This window comes from Hyaena hyaena, unplaced genomic scaffold (assembly GCF_003009895.1).
Source record: "Hyaena hyaena isolate Hyena2069 unplaced genomic scaffold, ASM300989v1 scaffold_178, whole genome shotgun sequence".
Taxonomy (NCBI): Eukaryota; Metazoa; Chordata; class Mammalia; order Carnivora; family Hyaenidae; genus Hyaena; species Hyaena hyaena.
The window spans coordinates 926,803-948,831 of NW_024080807.1; the positions used below are offsets into that span (position 1 = coordinate 926,803).

Below are 22,029 nucleotides of genomic sequence, written 5' to 3' on the forward strand. Positions count from 1 at the left end.
GGCTCCAAAAAGTCAGCAGCTGACAGACATCATGTTGACGTAGGTTGCAGGAGGAGCATTTCTCCCTGGCTGCCGTTCCCCGGGCTCCAAGCTTTTTTCCTTCCCAAGAGGCTAAAGCATTAGCCCCGAGCAGGAAGCATCTCCCGCTCCAGCCGGCAGGTGGCGACTTGCAGCCGACGACGCCTCGGGGTACTTAGGCTCAAGGCTCCACTTGGGGGCGCTCTCGTCCGGCTAGCCGGCCGCCCTTCTCCTTGGGCGGAACCATCTGGCTGGGGCCCTCGTTTCTGCAGGTTTCGTGATCCGCACGCACCCGGAACTTCCGGGCTTCCGGACAGGCGCCCGTGGTTGGCTGGGCCTTGGAGGAGATCCTTTCCGCTGAGCGCCAGAGAGAGGAGGCGACTCTTGCGAGCCGAGGTTTCCGGCGGGCGTCTCCGCCCCCCTCCCCCTCAATTCCCGGAGCTCGGGTTTAACCCGGGCGGCGCGCCGGGCGTCCAAGGAAGGCAGGGGCGATGGTACAAATGGAGACGCAACTGCAGAGCATCTTTGAGGACGTGGTGGTGAGTGGAGCCGCCAGGGATTCAGGACGGAGGCTGGGCGAGGGGGACACTCGGTGGCCGTCTCGTGAACCCGGCCCAGGCAACCTGTCCCCCACCTCTCCTTTGTTGTGACACCGTGTAGTCTGCAGGCGTTTAGCGACTCTCCACCAGCTGTCAAATTCAAAGCCTCCTTTGAAATCCACAATACGCTTTGCGATAGGCCAGGCCGGAATTGTTATTTTGTGCGTGTCTCTGATTAAGGCGATCTGTTCTGTGTTACATTGTGTTTTTCTCGAGGAGTCTCCTCCTTTTTTTTCCTCTTCTTTTGTTTGTTTTACATCGTTTGCTTTTTGTTTTCTTACAGAAAACGGAAATTATAGAAGAGGCTTTTCCTGGGTGAGTATATGCATGGCAGATTTTTGTATTTTTACATGAGTGTATTTTTGTAAGATTTTACTTCGGTTTGCCTTGGAGGTATAGAAGATCCATAAGATTCTGGTTATGTTGAATTTAGAACTCGCGGCAAATAATCTGATTTTTGTGTTTTAGAATGTTTATGGACACCCCTGAAGATGAGAAAACAAAACTAATTAGCTGTTTGGGGGCCTTCAGACAGTTTTGGGGTGGTCTTTCTCAGGTGAGCACTGCATTTTTACGACATTCAGCCGATGATTTTTGATGCCTTCTTTTTTTACGTTATTTTGATGTTGCTGTTAAGGTCTTTCTGGAAAGGGAGACATAAAATTGTCGACATTTTTTTATTTGTATACTCTGGCTTCCATTTGTTTCGATTTATATTTATCCAGTGGAGAACTGTTACTGAGAGATCAAGTTGATAACAGCACAGTGTGAGATGTCTTTAAAAGTCTCCCACATGTTAGATTATGTAAAACCATTTTCATCCTATTGTGATTTATTTGGTACAAGGGAAAAGAGCTGTGGTAGAAGTGTAAAAGATACAAATTTCATTTTCTCAACAAGGAACTACAAAGCATTGATACAAAGATACTATGATCAAAGATGCTATAGTAAGGATACAAAAAGAAATGCCACAATTGGGGTGCCTGGGTGGCTCACTCTTTTAAATGACCCATTCTTGGTTTCAGCTGAGGTCATGACCTCATGGCTTGTGAGTTCAAGCCCTGCATCAGGCTCCGCCCTGACAACACAGAGCCTGGTGGGATTCTATCTCTCCCTCTCTCTCTGTGCCCCTCCTCTGCTCTCTGTCTTTCAAAATAAATAAACGTAAAGGAATGTTTTTTAGATTCCACAATAAGGATACTATAATAAAGTGCTAAGATATTACAATAAAAATGAGGAAAGGAGCAGTAAAACTTAGTAATAAAGAACAGTCACCAGCAAATATGTCCATGAAAAAGACAAAATGTGTAATCCTTGAAGAGCTGGTGTTCCAGTAATGCATTATCCTCTCATGTTGCATTAATTGTAGGAAAATGAGAACTGTTTGCATATAAACCACTGGTGATAAGACTTGCTACTCAAACATGGGTTACATAATGGCATATATTCTTTAAAAAAAAAAAAAAAGGTTTTTTTTTATTAGAGAGCCCAAGAGGAGGAGAGGGGCAGAGGGATGAGAGGGAGAAAGAGACAGAGAGAGAGAGACAGAAAATATATCTTAAGCAGGCTCCATGCTCAGCCTGATGCTGAACTCGATTCTTTGACCCTGAGATCATGACCTGAGCCAAAGTCAAGATTCGGAACGCTCAACCGACTGAGCCACCCAGGCGCCCTGGCATATATTTATTTTTTTAAGAAAATTGTTTTAATTGTCTTCTAATAAGTAATATATTCATATGACTCCAAATGCAAAAGGTACCAAAAGGGGTGACCCTATGAATAGTCTGCCTTCTATCTTTCTTAATTTACTCATGTACTTTTTCATGTCAGCAGCCAGTATCCCCAGTTGGTCGCCTTCTGGAAGTATTTTACACTCATAGAATACATTTTTATAGAACATTCATATAATGTGTACACTGTTTCTTAGTACCTTTCTTCCTCTTACTATTAAAGTCTGAAAGTAATTCTGCATTAATCCATTGAAAGTTACTTCTGCCTTTCTTTCTTAAAGTAGCATAATGCATTATTGGCTGCACCTTTATTTAACCAGCCCCCTACTGAGTGACATTCAGGTTATTTCTCACCTTCTCCACTTTAAACAATACTAGAACAAACAATATTATGCACAGGACACCATGCAGAATAAATTCCTGAAAATGGTACTTCTAGGTTAGAGGGTATGTCTGTCTATAATTTTTATACAAATTCCCTAATAGCTTTCCATAAGGGTCCTACCAGTTTATTCTCCCCTGGCAAGGGGAGCATAAACAAACCTGTTCCCTAGAGCCTCACAGTAGGTGTTAATGAATTTTTTGTCTTTGATGTTTGCCAGTCTAAACCAGGAAAGATTATATCTCATCATGATTTATTTGCATTTCTCTAATGTTGAACATCTTTTCAACATACTTTAATTTTTTAATCATTAAACATTTTATGGGTTAAGGATGGCCTGTGTATTCAGGAAATGTATATTCTAATGGGGGGGCAGGAAGAAGAGAGAGATTTCTAAGTCAGCATTGTATTTTCAACAATAGAAGTGTGTTTGAGGGACAGTGTAGTGCAGAAGAGGAGGACACGTGGGTTCTTCCTGAGGGTATCCTGGAAGATGAACTGTTATGGGTACTACATTTTGGTGTCAGATTATTCAAGTCTAGAAATTTGATATGTCATTGGATTCATAATTAGGCTCTTAGGGATTAGATTCACACAGATTCTCATGAGGCTGATTATAACTGACTCACAGTGGATTTTCCCCCCAGTGACAGGAATGTTTATTCTTTGCCATTAAGGGCATTGCTTACAGTGTCTTACATAGTCTTTGTTAGAGCTTTCTACTGACCGTGAATATATTAAGAAACTCTTACCCCTTTTGGCGGTCTCATGTTATAAAAATAGTGGGGCTTTAATCTATAGAATTGTATTGATTTTAAGCTTAATATGACTGAAATTTTCATTTTGTCTTTTTTTTTTAATTGTTTTCATTCATGAATGGTTATAGTGGAGTATTTAATTCATAGTCTCAATATACTCCCAGGTATATTAGCTATTTGTTAGACATAAAGTATCACTTTGGACCTAAAATATAATCATTTTTTAATTTTCCAGGAATCTCATGAACAGTGCATCCAGTGGATTGTTAAGTTTATCCATGGCCAGCATAGTCCTAAAAGAATTTCTTTTCTTTATGACTGCTTAGCAATGGCAGTGGAGACTGGTCTCCTTCCCCCCAGGTATGTTTGCTGATAGATAGAGCAATCCAAAGAATTTATTTATTAATGTTTGGAAATTGGTCACGGTTTGTTGTCACAATAGAGTAAAGGAACGAAAAAAGAAGTTAGGCTCAGCAAGTAATCCTTCATAAGACGTCAAGTTTTAGTTTCTAGGATATAGTATTCATAGAATTGTGTACATAAAGGCTCAAAATGAGGCAGGCTTTGCCTTTCAGCTGAGGAGCTAGGATCACTTCACTTTTCCTGCACTATGAACTACCTGAACACATTGTTGCTTAAAAGAGTAATAATCATTTTATTAACATGCATGGTTACTGTGATTGGCTGAGCTCAGGAAGCAGTTATTTCTCAGGATCTTGTGATTGCAATCAGATGGTAGCTATGGCTATAGTTATCACAACGGTTTTCCCATGCATGTCTGGTGGTTGATGTCTGGCTGTCATCTGGGCCTTTAGCTGGGGCCGTCAGCTGGAATCTACACATCCCTCTCTGTGTGACCTGGACTTTCTCACAGCATGATGGCACCCAAGGCAAGCATTCAAAAGAAGGCTAGACAGAAGCCACATTACCTTGCCTTGGATGTCAGAAGCGTCCCTTATGCCATAATCTGGACCTGCCCAGATTTGAGGGAAGAGAGTATAGACCCTTCTCCCACCTCTTCATGGGAGAAGTATCAGTGTCACACTTCAAAAGAGCATGTGGGTTTGAAAATCTTGTTTCAGCCATGTTGGAAAAATACATCTACCACAAACTGATAGGTAGTAAACATTTAATCTATAGCTTTTGGTAGATTTCTTTCTAGTGAAAATATAACACAATATTACTGTGTTCTGTTTTGTGTTCTATCTTTCATGCAAGTGAAAAAGACATAGCATACTACATACATAGTTTTTTAAAGCACGTTTGAAAAGTAATATGCCTTTCTGAAAAACACTGTAACAAATATCCAGAATACATAGACCCTGTTAGAGAGTTTGAAAAATTCTGTCATGTAACTGGTATGGGTATTCTTATTTTCTAGGATGGTTTGTGAATCCCTAATAAACTCCGACACACTGGAGTGGGAAAGAACGCAGCTTTGGGCCTTAACGTTTAAACTAGTTCGGAAAATAATTGGGGGAGTGGATTACAAGGTATTTTTTCCTAATTATAAAAAGTGATCACTTTCTTTGTGGGGATAAGCACTGGATGTTATATGGAAACCAACTTGACAATAAACTATTAAAAAGTAATCACTTTCAGACATGATTAATTTTTAGTGTGTGGATCTTAATTTCAGATGGGAAGAATGAAGTAGAAGGATTTGCAAAGTTTATTTTTTGTTGTATTTCATAAAGGGACTTAAAATTGTTCAGTGTTTCCCACAGCTTCTCTGCTCTCCTCCCAGCATTCTTCAAAATGCCAGTCCTAACATATATGATGAGTAGCTAAGTCACCAGTGGCCTCTGTGCCCTTTCATATCACAGATCTTAACAATGTTGTGGCCTCTTTCACATGAAAGAGCACAGAGCAGGGGCGTGTGAAGCCATGAAGGGATGTAGGCATCAGCTGATAAAGGGAGCAAGCCCTGTTTCACCTTGACCGCGTGTGCTTCCACGCTCTTCTCTTGACCCAAAAGAGCAGCATACACCCTCTGTCTCGTAGGACAGCTCAGGGTCTCCCTTGCTGAAAACACCGTTCTCCTTCATTCACACTACCTGTCTTACTGTTCTTTTCGAAAGAATTGCCACTGTCTGACCTTAGGCTTTATATCCGTATTCTCTCTAGTCTGAAATGACTTAACTACTTAATTATTGATTTGAATCATGATTTAATACAAAATTAATTCTAAGAAACTTCTTTTTTTAAAATTTTCTCTTTACTTATACTTCACTTTCCTTAGCAAGTTTCCATGGAGTTTTTGCTTTCTTATTTGTAGGGTGCCTTATAATTGTTGCTCATTTCTTCTGTGTGTATGTTTTGTCTGTCTTTTTTACAAGACTGATCACACAGTTTATACTCAATAAAATGCAGGTTGAATGAAATTTCTTCTCTGTATATCAGATTCTGCTCTGAAGTAATGCAACTGGTAATAGATATGAGGAGATGACCAATTAACAGAATAGCCTTATTGGATAAGTGTGAGTGATTAGGTATGTGATGGACGCGAAGGGGAAGTAAGTCGGAATATGACAAAGGGAGTAAGCAGAAGGGATCACCTGCCAGAAAATTTGATATTATTGCCCATGTCTCAGAGTGTGTTCAAGTTCTTTCAAATATATTTCTGTAAGCTCAAATTAAGCTTTTTGGACCCTCGTAGGAATAGAAAGTCAAGTAATGTTGTGAGGGTCCAAAAAGCAGAGTGTGGAAAGATTTTTATTTGTAAGTGCCTGTCTTTGTTCATTCATATTATGGGCCATTCTTTAGAGTTCTGTTTTGGAACATGACTCTTGTCTTGGGTTAATGTTAGGGACTTGAATGTTAGCTCTGATTCAGAAAAATTGAAAATGTGACATTGAAGGTTACATTTTTTTCTGAATATGTGATGTTGAAATCTTTAGGTGTTTTAACTAGCACAGGGGGCACTACTTAGTTTTAACCTAAGAGTTTTTTCTTATATCAGGGTGTTCGAGATCTGTTAAAAGTGATTTTGGAGAAAATCTTGACAATTCCCAATACAGTGAGCTCAGCTGTTGTACAGCAGCTTCTAGCAGCAAGAGAGGTAATTTAGGACAATTCATTGATCATAATCTCAAAAGTCTATTTTTATATAGCTCTGTGCCTTTAAAATATATGGTAGTTTGTGGACTGTTCCATTTGGGTACTTCCACCAAAATCACTTCGTTTTACTGTTTATCATATTTTTATGATATAGTAAAAATATATTTTAATTTTATTATGTTTCTAATGAAAATTTTAAATTAAGCCATGGCTTTTAATTCTTAAAACAACTATATAGACAAAGTATTTTCAAATGTTACAAGATTATGGCCTATGGACCACTTAAAAATCTTTGTGCTTAGTAACTAATGTTGCAAGAATTGTTACTCTGATCTGTTGCTTTTCTCATAGAGGCTATCAATATTTAAAGCAATGGATTGTTATTTACTAACATCCATTTCATTATTCATTAATCTTCATTTTTAGAGATTCTTCACATATACATGAATTCTTTTATGCTACAGTTTAAGCCTATTAAATCCATGAAATGATTTCTTTGCTTTTAATATATTTGTTCTTGTTGCCACTGTTGCATTTAAAGGGCTTATCTGTGGAACTAATCAAGAACAAAAACATTGCTCTTTTGTTTTTCTTAGGTTATAGCATATATCTTGGAAAGAAATGCCTGTCTATTACCAGCCTATTTTGCAGTCACAGAAATCAGGAAACTGTATCCTGAGGGAAAACTTCCACACTGGGTAAATCTGATATTTTCCATGTATTTTAATAGAAATTTTAATCAAAAATAGTTTTTTGATCTAATTTTTGTGTGCTTATTTTTAAAATGATCACTTTTATCCTGATGTAAAATGTACTTTTTTAAAACTCATTATAATGTGTTTTATTTCTTTGCTATCTTGTTGAGACAGTTTCTGTATCATGTGTTAAAATATACCAGCTTCATCAAATAGCTAAGGACATGGTGTTATGATTTGGCTTAATTCAGGGACAGGTGAACTGGGAAGTAATTGTTTGTAAGGAAGTATAAGAAGACTAACTTTTGAGTCATTTTTATATGCCAGGTATTTTATTAAATCTTTACATATTGTCTCATTTTGTATTAACAGTGGTTATATTCAGGACAGTCTTGATTTTATTTTTATACTTATTTGTTTTTGTTTTGTTTTTAGTTACTGGGAAACTTGGTATCAGACTTTGTGGATACCTTCAGGCCCACAGCAAGGATAAACTCCATTTGTGGTAGGAATATAATTTAAAATATACTAAATAGAACCTGATTTTTAGTCAACTATTGAACGGAATTTGCAGATGTATCTTACACATGTCCTGTAGGTTTGTCATTTTGGTAATTCTGTAGAAGCTTATTAATAACCATTGCCTTGTTTTCAGGTACTTTGTGTGCTGAGTGTAGGGAGGAAGAAGCAGTTGTCTGGAATGGGTCTAAGCTTCAGATAGAATCATTCTAGAAGATGTTTTTCTGATGAATAGGAGGAACTTTTAGTAGAGCTAATAAAGCACCGTGAAATCTCCAGGCAATGGGAAGTCTCAACTGATCTGTCCCTCTGCAGCCATAGCACACAAGACTGTCAGGCACTTTCAGCCCCTTCCAATTCACACTTTTGCTCCGTATTTCATTTATTTTGTTTTCATTGTTTCATGTTTTGTTAGATTCTCAGAATTTTCTTTTAAAAATAATCATGTGATTTGGCAATTTGTGCAGTGCCCAGCAGTGTTTGGGCATATAGACCATCGTTTAGTCAATGGCCAAATTTTCAGCACTTCTTGTGAGTTGGGTGCTATTCCAGATTGGAATTACAAAAATAAAGCAAGCAGACACTAAACATAATTCTCAGACTTCTAGCTTTTGTAAGTAAGTGAATATTGGTGTCATTTAATGAATTATAGAAGTGGTGCAGATTTGGGGCGCCTGGGTGGCTTAGTCGGTTAAGCGTCCGACTTTCGCTTAGGTCATGATCTCGCGGTTCGTGGGTTCAAGCCCCGCGTCGGGCTCTGTGCTGACTGCCAGCTCAGAGCCTGGAGCCTGTTTCAGAGTCTGTGACTCCGACTCTCTCTGACCCTCCCCTGCTCATGCTGTCTCTCTCTCACTCCAAAAAAAAAAACATTAAAAAAAAAAATTAAAAAAAAAAAAAAAAGTGGTGCAGATTTGAGAAGCATGAGTTCAGTTGAAGATGTGGAACATCCAAGTGACAATATTCATTAGGCAATTGGGTATATGAGTTGACGGTCATATGGTACATCTAAGGCCTCTTGGAACGTGATGCATAAAGTTAATCATGTTGACCCTCGACTAGAGATCTATAAACTTTTTCCACAAAGGGTGATATAGCAAATATTTTATTTAGGCTTTGTGAGCCATTCAGTATGTTGGAACTACTCAGCCCTGTTACTATAGTGCAAAAGCATCAAAACACAGGCAGCAAGCAGCATCTGGCCCATGCATTATAGTTGATGCTTGGATAAATGCAACATTTTTGAGTTTGGTATGTCTCTGCAATTGGTCTCCAACCATCTGGACTAAAAATAATCAAAGAAAAATCCCAACATTTATATCTAACTAAAAGCGGCTTCCAATCAGTGTCTGATTCAGCACAGATATTTATTAAATATTCATAGAGTGAATGCAGAACCAGGCATTTCTGTGTTCATATTTACTTAAAAACATTTTTTTTTAATACATACAGGCCGCTGCAGCCTTCTGCCAGTTGTAAATAACTCAGGAGCCATTTGTAACTCATGGAAATTGGATCCTGCAACTCTTCGTTTTCCTTTGAAAGGCCTCTTGCCGTATGATAAGGTATGTTGATAAATATAATGGAACTTCTGATCCATCTAACAGTCTTTATCCTGGATTATTTGATGTGTTGTGCTAAATTATCTCTTCATAGGCTGAAGAAGTAACAATGGTTTGTGGTTTATCATGTGATTCTAGTATCCAACTGTTCCCTGTGGTTTGTGATATTGTGGATGTTTAGGCTCCAGTAGACAAAGCACTTAGACTAAGAAAACTGAATCTTTAAGTAGAATCCTTATTTTTATTCTTCCTTTACAAAGTGAGGACCAAAAATGAATTTGTGTGATTGTTAAAATTTGAAGAATAAGCCTCTTGTTCGTTAGATTTTTTATTTTTATTTTTTTAAGTTTAGTTTATTTAAGTAATTTCTACACCCACCGTGGGGCTTGAACTCACAACCCCAAGATCAAGATCAAGAGTCACACACTCTTCTGACTGAGCCAGCCCGGTGCCCCTACTTTTGTTAGATTTTTTAAAGAGGGGATGCAGAGGACAAAAGTGGAATAGAGTACTCCCAAAGGAAAAAAATCTACAGTATCAATAAAATGAAGTATGAGAGACAGACATAACACTATACTGAAATTTGGTAGATTCATTATAGTATCTTGGGAGTTGAAATGGTTACAGAGCAGGGTATGGGGAAGACTAGATATTTTACATGTAAATGTTTCATGTCAAAAATGATGTAAAGATTGATTAGGAAACTTGCTCAGAAGTGAGGAGAGTAAATAGTGAAACTAAGGTCACAATTAGTTGGCATATTAGTCAGCAAACTTTGGAATGTGAAAGAGTGATGAACTACATGGAATTTATAGTTATCATGATAAGCAGTGGTATTGAAAATAAATAAATATATTATGCACTTATTGTATGCCCAGCACTACTCTATGAACTTTTTTGCAATAACCCTTATTCTCAACTGTCATCTTAGTGTCTCCATTATATATGTGATGAAACTGAGACAGAGTCGGGTAGCAACTTGACTAAGGCCCCTTATTTAGGAAATGGTACAGTCAGTATTTGAACTCAGACAATCTGATTCCTGAATCTACACTCTTAACCCCTTTACTATCAAGTAATTTTCCTACAAATTTGGAAGTAGTGTTTATGTTAACACTTGTATGAAAGTGATTGGAAACTGCCTCCATTCCTTTGGTTAGATTTCTGAGCAGAAAATCCTTTCCTTACAGAATGCTTAAGACTATCATGTGACTGTAAGCAAAGTCATTTCTAAATTTAGCCTCTGTATGACCTTGGGCAAGTCCCTTCATCTCAGTTATATCACCTATCAAATGAGGGGTGGGGTCAGATTAACTGTAAGCACTAAAATCCTATGATTTTTTTCCACTAGATACTGCCTACTGTGTGAAGGTAACAGGTGCCTTTAGTGGATTTTTTTATCCCAATTTCAAATTATTTGAATTAATATTTACTTTGATCTTGAAGCAATAATTTTTTTTATTTTCTTTAAAGGATCTGTTTGAACCACAGACTGCTTTGTTGAGATATGTATTGGAGCAGCCTTATTCCAGGGATATGGTCTGCAATATGCTAGGTTTAAATAAGCAGGTACTGTACTATGCTGGAAACCTAGTAAATTCTGCATAGAATCTGCACTATTCTTTTCTCTTTTCTTTGCTAGAGCTAACTGAGCAAAACAGTTAAGAACTATTTGGTGATTTTTTTTTAATATATGGTTTATTAAACAACGTATTGTTCCTACCATTTATATATTGCTTTAAAAATGTTTAAATTAAAAAGGAGATATTTTAAAAGTTGGTTTATTTTGCATTGCTTTTTTTTCTATAAGGCCAGTTTCAAGTATACCTTTTGCCAGAGAAACCTACACATGACTTAACCATAATTTTTGACTTTTTTGTTGTTTGGGTGCCTATTTTTATAACCCTTGGTATTTTCAGCGTGGCCTGACTGCTGATTTTTTTCTCCCTTTTTGGTGTATGTTTGTTTTTGGTGGTTTAACATGTGGGAGGGTTTGTGCTGACTCTGGGTTCCTTGAGGCTGGCCTCATAGTCACTGTTTTGTCTTTTCTTTTTTTCTTCCTTTATTTTTGTTCTGTCCTGTCTTGTCCTGCCCATCCTCCAATGCTCTAGACCTTGAACATTGCTCAGGTATGTTCACAACCTTACTGTTGTATTGTGACTAACGATACGCTGGCCGCTTTGTAGCCACTGATTCCATTTAGAGAATACATGTATGGTCGGGGCTTGAAATTGGCAGGACCATGCTGAGACCAAGGCCACTAAAATGAATTTCTTCTTGGGATATGAGAGTTGTTTTTGGTGGATTGTTTTTGGTTTTGGTTTTTGGTGTTTGTTTTTTTTTTATATTCTTTTTTTCTTTTTTCTTTTTTCTTTTTTTTTTTTAACCAAAGAGACAACACCTGGCACACAAGAACACCTGTCACTTTTTGATGGGTGGTTTTTCCTTCCCACTCCATTTTACTTTTTTTTCTTTTTTTATTCTTTAGGGCTAAAGCTCGCCTTGTGGAATTTTCAGAGATGGAAAGATTTGTGGTGGCCTTTATCTTTCCGGATTATTAAAACATAAATAAATAACATCTATAAAAGTATTTATGTTGCTTTGCCTTAAAACAAAAAACAAATTAAAAACAAAACGAGTAAAAAGCACTTTACTAGAGATACGTGATTTTAAAAGTTGGAGTGGTAAATTTATACAGGGAAGGTTTTTTTGGAAACATGGGGATTGACGAAGAAATGTCACACTCTTAGGTGACCCCACACCTGCTTGACAAACACCCTTCTTTGTCAGTCTTTGCCAGAAGTGTCCTCCTCCTAGAGTGGGCTCCTTGCAATTGAAGCTCATCTGCGGTGGGAGAAAAACACTGTGGCCAAACTCAATAAACCAAACTCTTATACAGTCCCAAGTCTGTTCCAGGACTTTTCACCTTTGAGATTTTAAGCAAAATAGTGGTTCCAATTATTTTTGTTAAAAATTTTTGAGCCCAACATATTAAAATAGACCAGCTTTTTGATTTTAAAAAGACGTTCTTGTCCAGGTTATATAAAATAGCGTTACTGTTTGCAATACTATAGTGAAGGTTGTGCCAGTGCTTCCATTTATAAAGCCCTATTTTTAAGGACATATAGCTTGGCCATAAAACTTGCTCAGTGTTGAAACTTTGCATGCCAAACCTCACCCTAGTAGCAGTATCTCTTTTATTATTTTAAGTTTTTCCTTCTGAAAAATTTACCAAGTTTCCTTGTTTGGACAAGCCTATGTACATGTGAAACTGAACTGCCTCACACTACAGAATCTGACAGTTACTTCACATAATCTGTCAATTTAACATCCTAAATACCAAGTCATTAATTCTGATCAGCTTTCACTTGAGTTAGAGGTAAGTATTCAGTCAACTTGGAGAGAATGCTTCATGCTATGTCTTAAAACTAATTTTTGCAATGAACTTTAAGTCATACTTGACTCCATTTTTTTTTTTTTTTTTAGTTTGGTGGATAAATGTACCCATGGTCATTTGAGCTGCGAGTACCTTCCCTCAGATATCCTTAGCTATCATTAGCTTTTTACTCTTGGGATGCAGCTCTTCTCAGACTAGAAACTGACAAAACAATTCATACAAGAGTATTTCTGATTTGATTATTTTAATAACAAGTTTCAACCTAAAAAAAGTTTATGACTAAGACATAAATCCGTAAAAAATAAAGTTTATAATGGAAATGCTGACAGAACATTATTAGTATTGGTCCCACTGTAAACATTGTCAAAAGTTCACAATTCATCAGTAATTGTTTTGGTACAAAACTCTGTAGTGGATGGACTTGTAGATGGAAGATATATGCTGAGTTGACATGATATTATTATTTTTACCACCTGGAAAGTAGAGTAGAAGATGAGAATACAAAGTAAAGCATATGATTAAAGATAAACAAGTTATCATATCACATCTTTTATCATTACAGAACTATATCCTGCACTATACTTTCTTGTCCTTTCTCTAGCAATGCAATAATTTACTTAAAGCTTGAAACTCTTTAAGAGCTGTCCATATTGCATTTTCCAGTAGGAATTGGGCTATATTTTATCCTAAAGTCGGTCACATTCAAAGAGTCATAAATAGCCCAGTTCTGTGACCAGCAAGGTGGAGTGTTCACAGTGGAAGAATCCTGTTTCATATGTTTATACAGCTTCGTGTTCTTTCTGCCCATTAAGAACATTATGAGGGGCGCCTGGGTGGCTTAGTCGGTTAAGTGTCCGACTTTCGCTTGGGTCATGATCTCGCGGTTCGTGGGTTCGAGCCCCGCATCACGCTCTGTGCTGACTGCCAGCTCGGAGCCTGGAGCCAATTTCAGAGTCTGTATCTCCCTCTCTCTCTGACCCTCCCCTGCTCACGCTGTCTCTCTCTCTCTCCTAGAAATAAATAAAAAAATATTTAAAAAAAAAAAAAAAAAAGAACATTATGAAACAGATACACCCCTCAAGCTCGTATGTGGTGGTGTGTGAGCTCTGGCTGCTCTGAGATAGTGATAGACTGATCACTCAATTATCTTTGAAAGGCACCATTGAAAGTGGTATCAACTGGCAGAGGGCTGATTGGCAGAGAAGATGATAAACCTGAATAGGTATTGCTCTAAAATTGATTTCTAGCACTGAAATAATGATTTGAAGTTAACTTAAGTCCACCTCAGTACAATATGTTAAAATTTTACCACAAAAGCAGTACCAGAACTGTTACATCAAAAGTGTTCAGGGGCCACTTAATCTAGGATATGGTTACCTGGACTGAAAAGCATTATCATTTGCCATTTGAAACAGTGGTGAGAAAGAATTGGGGGCATGAGTGGAGGTCAGTGTTAGTATTTCCATTAATGCCTTGTGCCTTATTTGAAATAAGTTTCCAATGCAGTTTGAGCTATTATGCATAAATGGAATTGGTAAAATATTGAACTTAGATTCTTAATGTTAAAACACGTTTTAAGTAAATATGCATATACATTTGACATAAACTAGCTAATTCAACTAAATGCCTAGATCTCGAAGAATTAAATTTACAAAAGCTTTCAGAAAACACCTTGTAAATATCCATGGACAGAGTATCTGTTGGCTTACAGAAGTATCATAGCCCAATGATTGATCATCTTTATCAGATCATTAAACCACTTTATATATAATTTTCACTTGTTCCACTTTGTAAAATAATCTACATGGTGGAGAGTATTCATTTTAAGGTATTTATTTTTTAGTAATGAAAACTAAAGCCAAACATATTATTCTAAAGTAGTTAGCATAGATCATTTTATATTTCAGCAGGTTTTTTTGGGAGGGGGTATTAATAAAATTGGCAAATAAACAGAGGAACTAAGCTCTTCTGAAACTTGGTTTGAAAAATATCCTTGGCTTTCACTCAAACACCTGGAAAACATAGAGTTAAAGTATTTATTCAGTATTAATCCTGACAGATGTTCTGGCATTCGCAGACATCAGGACATTAGATGTCGTAGAGATTCCAGACTGATTTAATTCTTAACAGAAAATTTAGACGTAATTTGAGTTGTGGTATGTATTAGCAGATCATCAGCTTTAACTGTAAATATACTAGTTCTTACTTTGTCAAAATCTTAATATTTTTGGTTTTCCTCTTTAAATCATTAACTGTACAGCTATTACTACACCCCTAAAAATATGTAGGTAAAAGTCTGTTTTATTTTTTAAAGATACAAAGCTACTACTGAAAAGGGAAACTCCAAAGTGACTCAGGTGCTAAAAACCAATTTTATTTAGTTTGCTTTTTTTTCCTGAAGCAGACTGATGGAAGACCATCACGAATGGAGGAATAGATGACAAATTGGTTAGTTTCCAAACTAGAAGGAAATTCCCATCACTAATGAAAAATTCCTACTGGAAATCCTGGCTTTACTTCTTTTCACAAATTTTTCTGACTCTTGTATACTTTGAATGATTTCACTCTAAATTTGTGTTGTCTGACACATTCCTTAGGTTGTTGGTGGTTGGCAGAACTAGTGAATTTCAAGCCCTGTACACAGTAGTTTTGCATGCTAATTTAAGAAATAGTTCGTAGTGTTGTCTGTTGCACTTTGCTCTGCTTCATAATGATAATTACATTCAGAGGAAAAGTACTGTAGTCCCAACTGGTGGTGTTAATATTGCTATTTGTAAACCTGTAATGTGGTTGAACTGTGATCATGGCATTGTGTTTTGGAAAAAATATGAAACAACCATTGATGCTTACTGTTTCGGATAGATGTTTGTTTTATTTGCATGCGTTAAGAAAGTGCAGCGATACTGGAGCTTTACAAGTTTGGAGCTGGCAAAGAGCATGCAAAAGGGGATGCTATTCATTATGTTTTTTTTTTTCCAAATCCGTCCCCATTTTGCATTTTTCCCCTAAATTTAAAGAAACCATATCCCTTTTTCATGGCAAAAGACTAATAATCACATCTAAAGCTTAGAAGGAAAGTATCTGTATTAGTAATTGTATTCACTAGAAAGGCTTCCAACTGCCTGGCTATTAAGTCATATAACATATTTTATAAAAGAAATATGAAAATGGCTTAAAAATGGCTTAACATTTCTTTTGGGAAAAGCATATTTTTAAATCACTTTAAAAGCATAAATCTTTTTGCCTCTAGAAAGGGAAGTTGCATTCTCATTTTTAGTGTTTAAATTCAATTCTTTTTCTTGTTTTAGATTTCAAAATAGTCTAATTTAAAATTAAAGCTGCATTATGTTTGGCTTCTAAGAATGCAGAGCAGAGATTAACTTTGAGATCAATTATTCGGTAGAGGAAGTTTCCATTTCAGTATCAGGATCAATACCACACATTGAAAAACAGATACTGGGTATAATCTGGCAGCTATTTAGATATACCTCTGTATGTAAAGGTAGCATAAACCTGTGGTGGTTGCTTTAAAATACATAGATTCTCACTGCTTTGTTTGCTCTCTTCACAATTATTTGATTCTTGGTAATTCAAGGGTTTTATATTTTGAGTTAGAGTAGAAAATTAGTACCACTTTCCTCATTTCATATGCTTTTTAAATTATCTTTTTTTCAATGGATAAATAACAAAATTTTCCACTGTGCAGTACCCTTTGTTGATTGAAGCACCCATGTCTGTAGTGAAAGTTAAAAGTGAATAGGAAGTCTGCTTTGTGTGAGATCTGAAAAATAATCTTTGTAATGGAACTCATCCTCTCTGATAATGTAACGTGATGCAGCTTTAATAGACTAAATCTAACCTTAACTTTCTAAGTTCAACTTCATTCCATGCTTCTCAGCCTCTTGTTACAATTAATGCCCATTAACCAGTAACTTCTGAAACTAACCGGGAGGCTTTTGGAATACTGTATCTAATCTCTGCCCTACAGCACAAGCAGCGCTGCCCTGTGCTGGAGGACCAGCTGGTGGATCTGGTGGTCTATGCCATGGAGCGGTCCGAGACTGAGGAGAAGTTCGACGATGGGGGAACGAGCCAACTCCTGTGGCAGCACCTCTCGAGTCAGCTCATTTTCTTTGTGCTTTTCCAGTTTGCAAGTTTCCCTCATATGGTCCTTTCTCTTCATCAGAAGGTGAGTATTCAGTCTTCTGTCAGAGCTCCTTCACCTGTTGATTGATAGGCTTTAGACTGGAACGGACATGGCCTAGTGATTTCAGCAGCGGCTGAAGTCCTGAGCCCTGATGGCTCTTTTGTTCAGTGCTTCTATGGTTTCTAAACTTTTCACTTTCTTGTCACTGTGAATATCGGTTTCAGTCATTCATTCCACATAGAGTGTGAGGACCAGGGGGAACAAAATGCAAAGGCACTAGAGTAACCTCAAGGAGCTCCTCACTCGTGGGAAGATATAGGTATAAACAGTTTGATTATAATAATAGTTTGCATAATGGAAGCATGTTTTCCTCCAACAGGAATGAGGGAAAATAGTCCCTATAAAAGACATCAGTAATGGCTTTAGCAAAGAGATATTGAAGCTCACACTTGAAGGACAAATAGAAATTTGCCAAGAGGAAAAGATAGGAAAGTGTTTCTGTAGCAGTAAGATGATCACTTGGAAAGGATAAAAGTGTGTGAGAGAACTGGAAAGAAAATAAAAATGGAGATGTGTTGGTGAGATCAGAAAGGCAGCAAGGCAAGACCAGACAAGGAAAGCGTGTTTGTTCTATGGAGTCTAGGTTCTCTTTGGGAGGCGAATGACATCATCATATATACGTTGGAATAATTACTGCCAATTGCCACATGTATGAAGATGGGGACATAAAGATGGATGGGACCAAAATCAGGTCAGGATGTGGGTAAGGGAACCTTTGCAGTGATCTGGGTGGGAGACGCTGATGGCCTAAACCAGAAAAGAGAGGATGGACCCGAGACCAGATATGCTGAGACGTGAATCGGATTTGGTGACGGATAGGTAACAGAGGGAGTAACAGGAGTCTGGGATCACTCGCGGGTCTCTGCTTTGGCAGTGAATGAAAAAGTGGGACAATGAATCCAAAACAGGAAATACAAACAGATGAACAAATTTGTGGAAGGGTTGGTTTTTTTTATAATATTTTAGACATGTTGAACGGAAATAAATGCTATAACATCTCTATAGCCTGATTATTTGGGGGAAGATTTTTCGTAAGCATTGTTAAAATCCTTCCAACCACTCATTCCCCCCACTGCCACCCCCACCATCATTGATGACTGTTATAATCTATAGGAAACCAGGAAGAGTGTTGTTGTTTTTTAATGTTTGTTTATTTTTGAGTGAGAGAGACAGCACAAGCAGGGAGGGGCAGAGAGGGAGACACAGAATCCGAAGCAGGCTCCAGGCTCTGAGCTGTCAGCACTGCCCAGCGTGGGGCTCAAACTCATGAACCATGAGATCATGATCTGAGCCAAAGTCGGGTGCTCAACCAACTGAGCCACCCAGGCACCCCTGAGTGTTTCTTAATAACCACTCCTCAAGGATTTTAAATTTAAAGAAAAAAATCCTTTTGGTTTAATGAAGTATTTCTTGTGTTTTGATGAGAGATTTTTAACAGTTATCTCATATTAAACTTGATTCTCTTGCATTCATGGTCAACTTAGTTATGCTCTAAAACATTTAACTTTTGATATGTATAGTTGTTTTGGGGTCAGGGAAGAAATCTATGTATAATATTAAAATAATTTAAAAGGCTTTGCTTAGTGTGTCCTAAATTGAGATTAAGTATTTTGTAAATGCCAAAGTTGGATAATAACTTTCGGAGTACAGAGTTTCTCCTGCTTTTTGGGTTTTTTGAGTTTTTTTTCCCTTAAACTTTATCCATCTCTTTAACCAGCTGTGTAGATGTGTATTTAAACATCTTTTACAGTTAGCAGGGAGAGGACTGATTAAAGGCAGAGACCATCTAATGTGGGTTCTCCTGCAATTCATTTCTGGAAGTATTCAGAAAAATGCACTCGCTGATTTTCTCCCTGTCATGAAGCTCTTTGACCTTCTGTATCCAGAAAAAGAAGTAAGTTTTACAAAATAGTTAACGGTGTGATAAGTGGTTTATGTCTAATTTATGTTTAAGTATTTTCATATGATTTTATGAAAAAGGTACCAGATTTGGAAGCTGGAAACCTGGGTTCTTTCCCAGTTCTATGACTAAACATCATGAGATGGACCCTAGTCTCTCTCGACATTAGTTTATTCATGGAAAGTAAAGAAAATAAAGTAGATTATTTCTGAAGTTTATCTTAAATTACAATTGAACATCTGTAGCAAGCTCTTCCTCTTTTTTTTTTTTTTTTTGAGAGGGAGAGCATGAATGGGGGAGGGGAGCAGGGAGAGGAAGAGTGAGAATCTTGAGCCGGCTCCACGTCCAGCACGGAGTCTATTGTGAGGCTCAAGTTCATAGTCATGAGATCATGACCTGAAACGAAATCAAGTGGGATACTTAACCAAATGAACCACCCAAGCATATTTCTCTGTATTCTAAGTAGGTTTACAGTTTCTTTTTTTTTTTTTTTTTAAATGTTTTATTTATTTCTAGGAGAGAGAGAGAGAGACAGCGTGAGCAGGGGAGGGTCAGAGTGAGAGGGAGTCACAGACTGAAACAGGCTCCAGGCTCTGAGCTGGCAGTCAGCACAGAGCCCGACGCGGGGCTCGAACCCACGAACTGCGAGATCATGACCTAAGCGAAAGTCGGACGCTTAACCGACTAAGCCACCCAGGCGCCCCTAGGTTTACAGTTTCTTAAAGCACTAAGCTGTTGATCTATACAAATCATTGAGTGACCAAATAACATCAGTGTCTGTTAATATCTTTTTTGGTTTGCCAATTGAGTGTGTTTCCCCATTGTTTGTTAGATGAGGTATTTGAGTAAAATATGGTATATATTGACAATTGCCATTTCTTTAAACACATTTTGTTATGGAAATTTTTAAATGCACAAAAAAGGTGGAGTGAATAGAAAAATAAACTTCTGTGTACTCATCACCAAAAAATATCTTTTAAGTTTTTAATTAGTGCAGATATACAATATAGTGATTCAGCAATTCTATATGTTACTCAGTGTCATCTAGATAGGTGTACTCTTATCTACATCACCTGTTTTACCCATCCTCCCACCCACCCACCTCCCCTCTGGTAACCATCACTTCATTTTCTGTAGTTAAGAGTCTGTTTCTTGATTAGTCTCTCTTTTTATTCTTTGCTCATTTGTTTTGTTTCTTAAATTCCACATTTGAGTGAAATCATGGTATTTGTCTTTCCCTAGCTGACTTTTTCACTTAACGTACTCTCTAGCTCCAGCCATGTTAACAAATGACAAGATTTTCATTCTTTTTTGTGGCCGAATAATAGTCATCGTGTGTGTGCGTGTGTGCGTGTGTGTGCGCGCGGTCATATACCATGTCTTCTTTATTCATTCATTCGTCAATGTACATTTGAGCTGCTTCCATAATTCAACTGTTGTAAATAATGTTGCAATTAGGATAGGGGTGCATGTATCCCTTGAATTCATGTTTTTGTATTTTTTGGGTAAATACCTAGTAGTCCGATTACTGGACTGTAGACTATTTCTAATTTTAACTTTTTGAGGAACCTCCTTACTGTCTTCCACAGTTTGAATTCCCATCAACAGTGTGCAAGGGTTCCTTTTTCTCCACATCCTCACCAAACCCTTGTTTCTTATGTTTTTGATTTTAGCCATTCTGACAGTGTGAAGTGATATATCGTTGTAGTTTAAAAAACACCCTTGTTTCATCTTTCCACTCATCTTTTTTGTTAACACTGGACAATTTTAAAGCAAATTCCCCATATCCATGTCATTTCCTCCATCAGGATACAATATGTATAGTGTGTATGATGATATATATTGAATACAGTCCTTATTTAGATTGCATATTTCTTAATTTTTATGTGTTCTTGAAAAGCATATATGTGACTTTTAGAAATTCGTGCTTACAGTATATTTATCACCTTCAGTAAAATTTCATAATGTGTTTGTTTTTTAAAGAATGCACATTTTTAAATGATTGTGAATGCTCTGTAACAGCCCCTGTGAATTTCTGTTAATTCCTTGGCAAGTAAACAATCTTGTAATAGTTAATTTTTTTCTAGCTGTTAGATCTTCTGATCTGTATTATTGAATAGTCAAAGAACAATTGAAGCTGAATTAAAAGAGTATTTTAAAAAGAGTTATATTGACAATGGATTATTAGAATACATATTTATTAAAATATTTATAATGTATTAATTCGTCTCTTTCTTATAATGTACAAATTGTTTTACAGTATATTCCAGTTCCTGATATTAACAAACCCCAGTCAACTCATGCCTTTGCAATGACTTGCATTTGGATTCATCTCAATAGAAAAGCCCAAAATGACAACTCCAAGCTACAGATTCCAATACCTCATTCCCTAAAGCTTCACCATGAGTAAGTAATTTGTAGCTTAACAGTTAGTTTTTTATTTTTTATTTTTTAATTAATTAAAAAAAATTTTTTTTTAATGTTTTATTTATTTCTAGGAGAGAGAGAGAGAGACAGCGTGAGCAGGGGAGGGTCAGAGAGAGAGGGAGTCACAGACTCTGAAACAGGCTCCAGGCTCTGAACTGGGAGTCAGCACAGAGCCTGACACGGGGCTCGAACCCACGAACTGCGAGATCATGACCTAAGCGAAAGTCGGACGCTTAACCGACTAAGCCACCCAGGCGCCCCAACAGTTAATTTTTTAAATTAATAAATGGTGTATTACAGACTAATATCACTAGCCGGACAGATATCGGTATTTGTATGAAGTATAGAAATCTCCCCACACCCACTAGAGGTAAAGGTGAATATTTAATTGCATGTCCTACTAGAGAGACTGACCAATACCTGCATCAGAAAACAACTAGAAAATTAATTCTGTCTATATGTATGCAGATCTATCTATCTATCTATCTGTATATTTAATTTTCATGTCTGATCTTTGCTTTTACATGTTTTACCTTAATGTTCTTAATTTCCAAAAGTAGGTGAAAATGTTTCAAAACTTCCTAAGCGTTCAGGATTTGAGCCTGATCTGACAGATCTCTTTCACTTCCTGGGCTGCTAGGATTGTTTGAGTTTTCTGGCTGGTGTGCTTCCTTACATCATTTTTGAGCTGTGATAGCTCAAAGAAGATGCTCTTTTTAGATAGGATTTGACTTTAGATGGTCACAGGTATTAGGTAGCAATATGTGAACTTCCCACC

At 37.2% G+C, this 22,029-nt stretch overlaps 1 protein-coding gene across 1 annotated transcript in view; it reads left to right on the plus strand.

The window, feature by feature from the left end:
- The first annotated feature begins 370 nt into the window (after window positions 1-370).
- The window catches only part of MED23 (mediator complex subunit 23), a 45,839-nt gene continuing 24,180 nt past the window's right edge, over window positions 371-22,029 (plus strand). Inside the window, exons 1-13 of the mRNA XM_039240430.1 lie at window positions 371-557; window positions 901-932; window positions 1,086-1,173; window positions 3,723-3,847; window positions 4,869-4,980; window positions 6,450-6,548; window positions 7,144-7,245; window positions 7,678-7,747; window positions 9,211-9,323; window positions 10,794-10,889; window positions 16,706-16,906; window positions 18,675-18,818; window positions 21,085-21,230. Of these exons, the coding sequence (XP_039096361.1) occupies window positions 510-557; window positions 901-932; window positions 1,086-1,173; window positions 3,723-3,847; window positions 4,869-4,980; window positions 6,450-6,548; window positions 7,144-7,245; window positions 7,678-7,747; window positions 9,211-9,323; window positions 10,794-10,889; window positions 16,706-16,906; window positions 18,675-18,818; window positions 21,085-21,230 (1,376 nt within the window). The 5' untranslated portion in view covers window positions 371-509. The remainder of the gene's footprint in view (window positions 558-900; window positions 933-1,085; window positions 1,174-3,722; window positions 3,848-4,868; window positions 4,981-6,449; window positions 6,549-7,143; window positions 7,246-7,677; window positions 7,748-9,210; window positions 9,324-10,793; window positions 10,890-16,705; window positions 16,907-18,674; window positions 18,819-21,084; window positions 21,231-22,029) is intronic.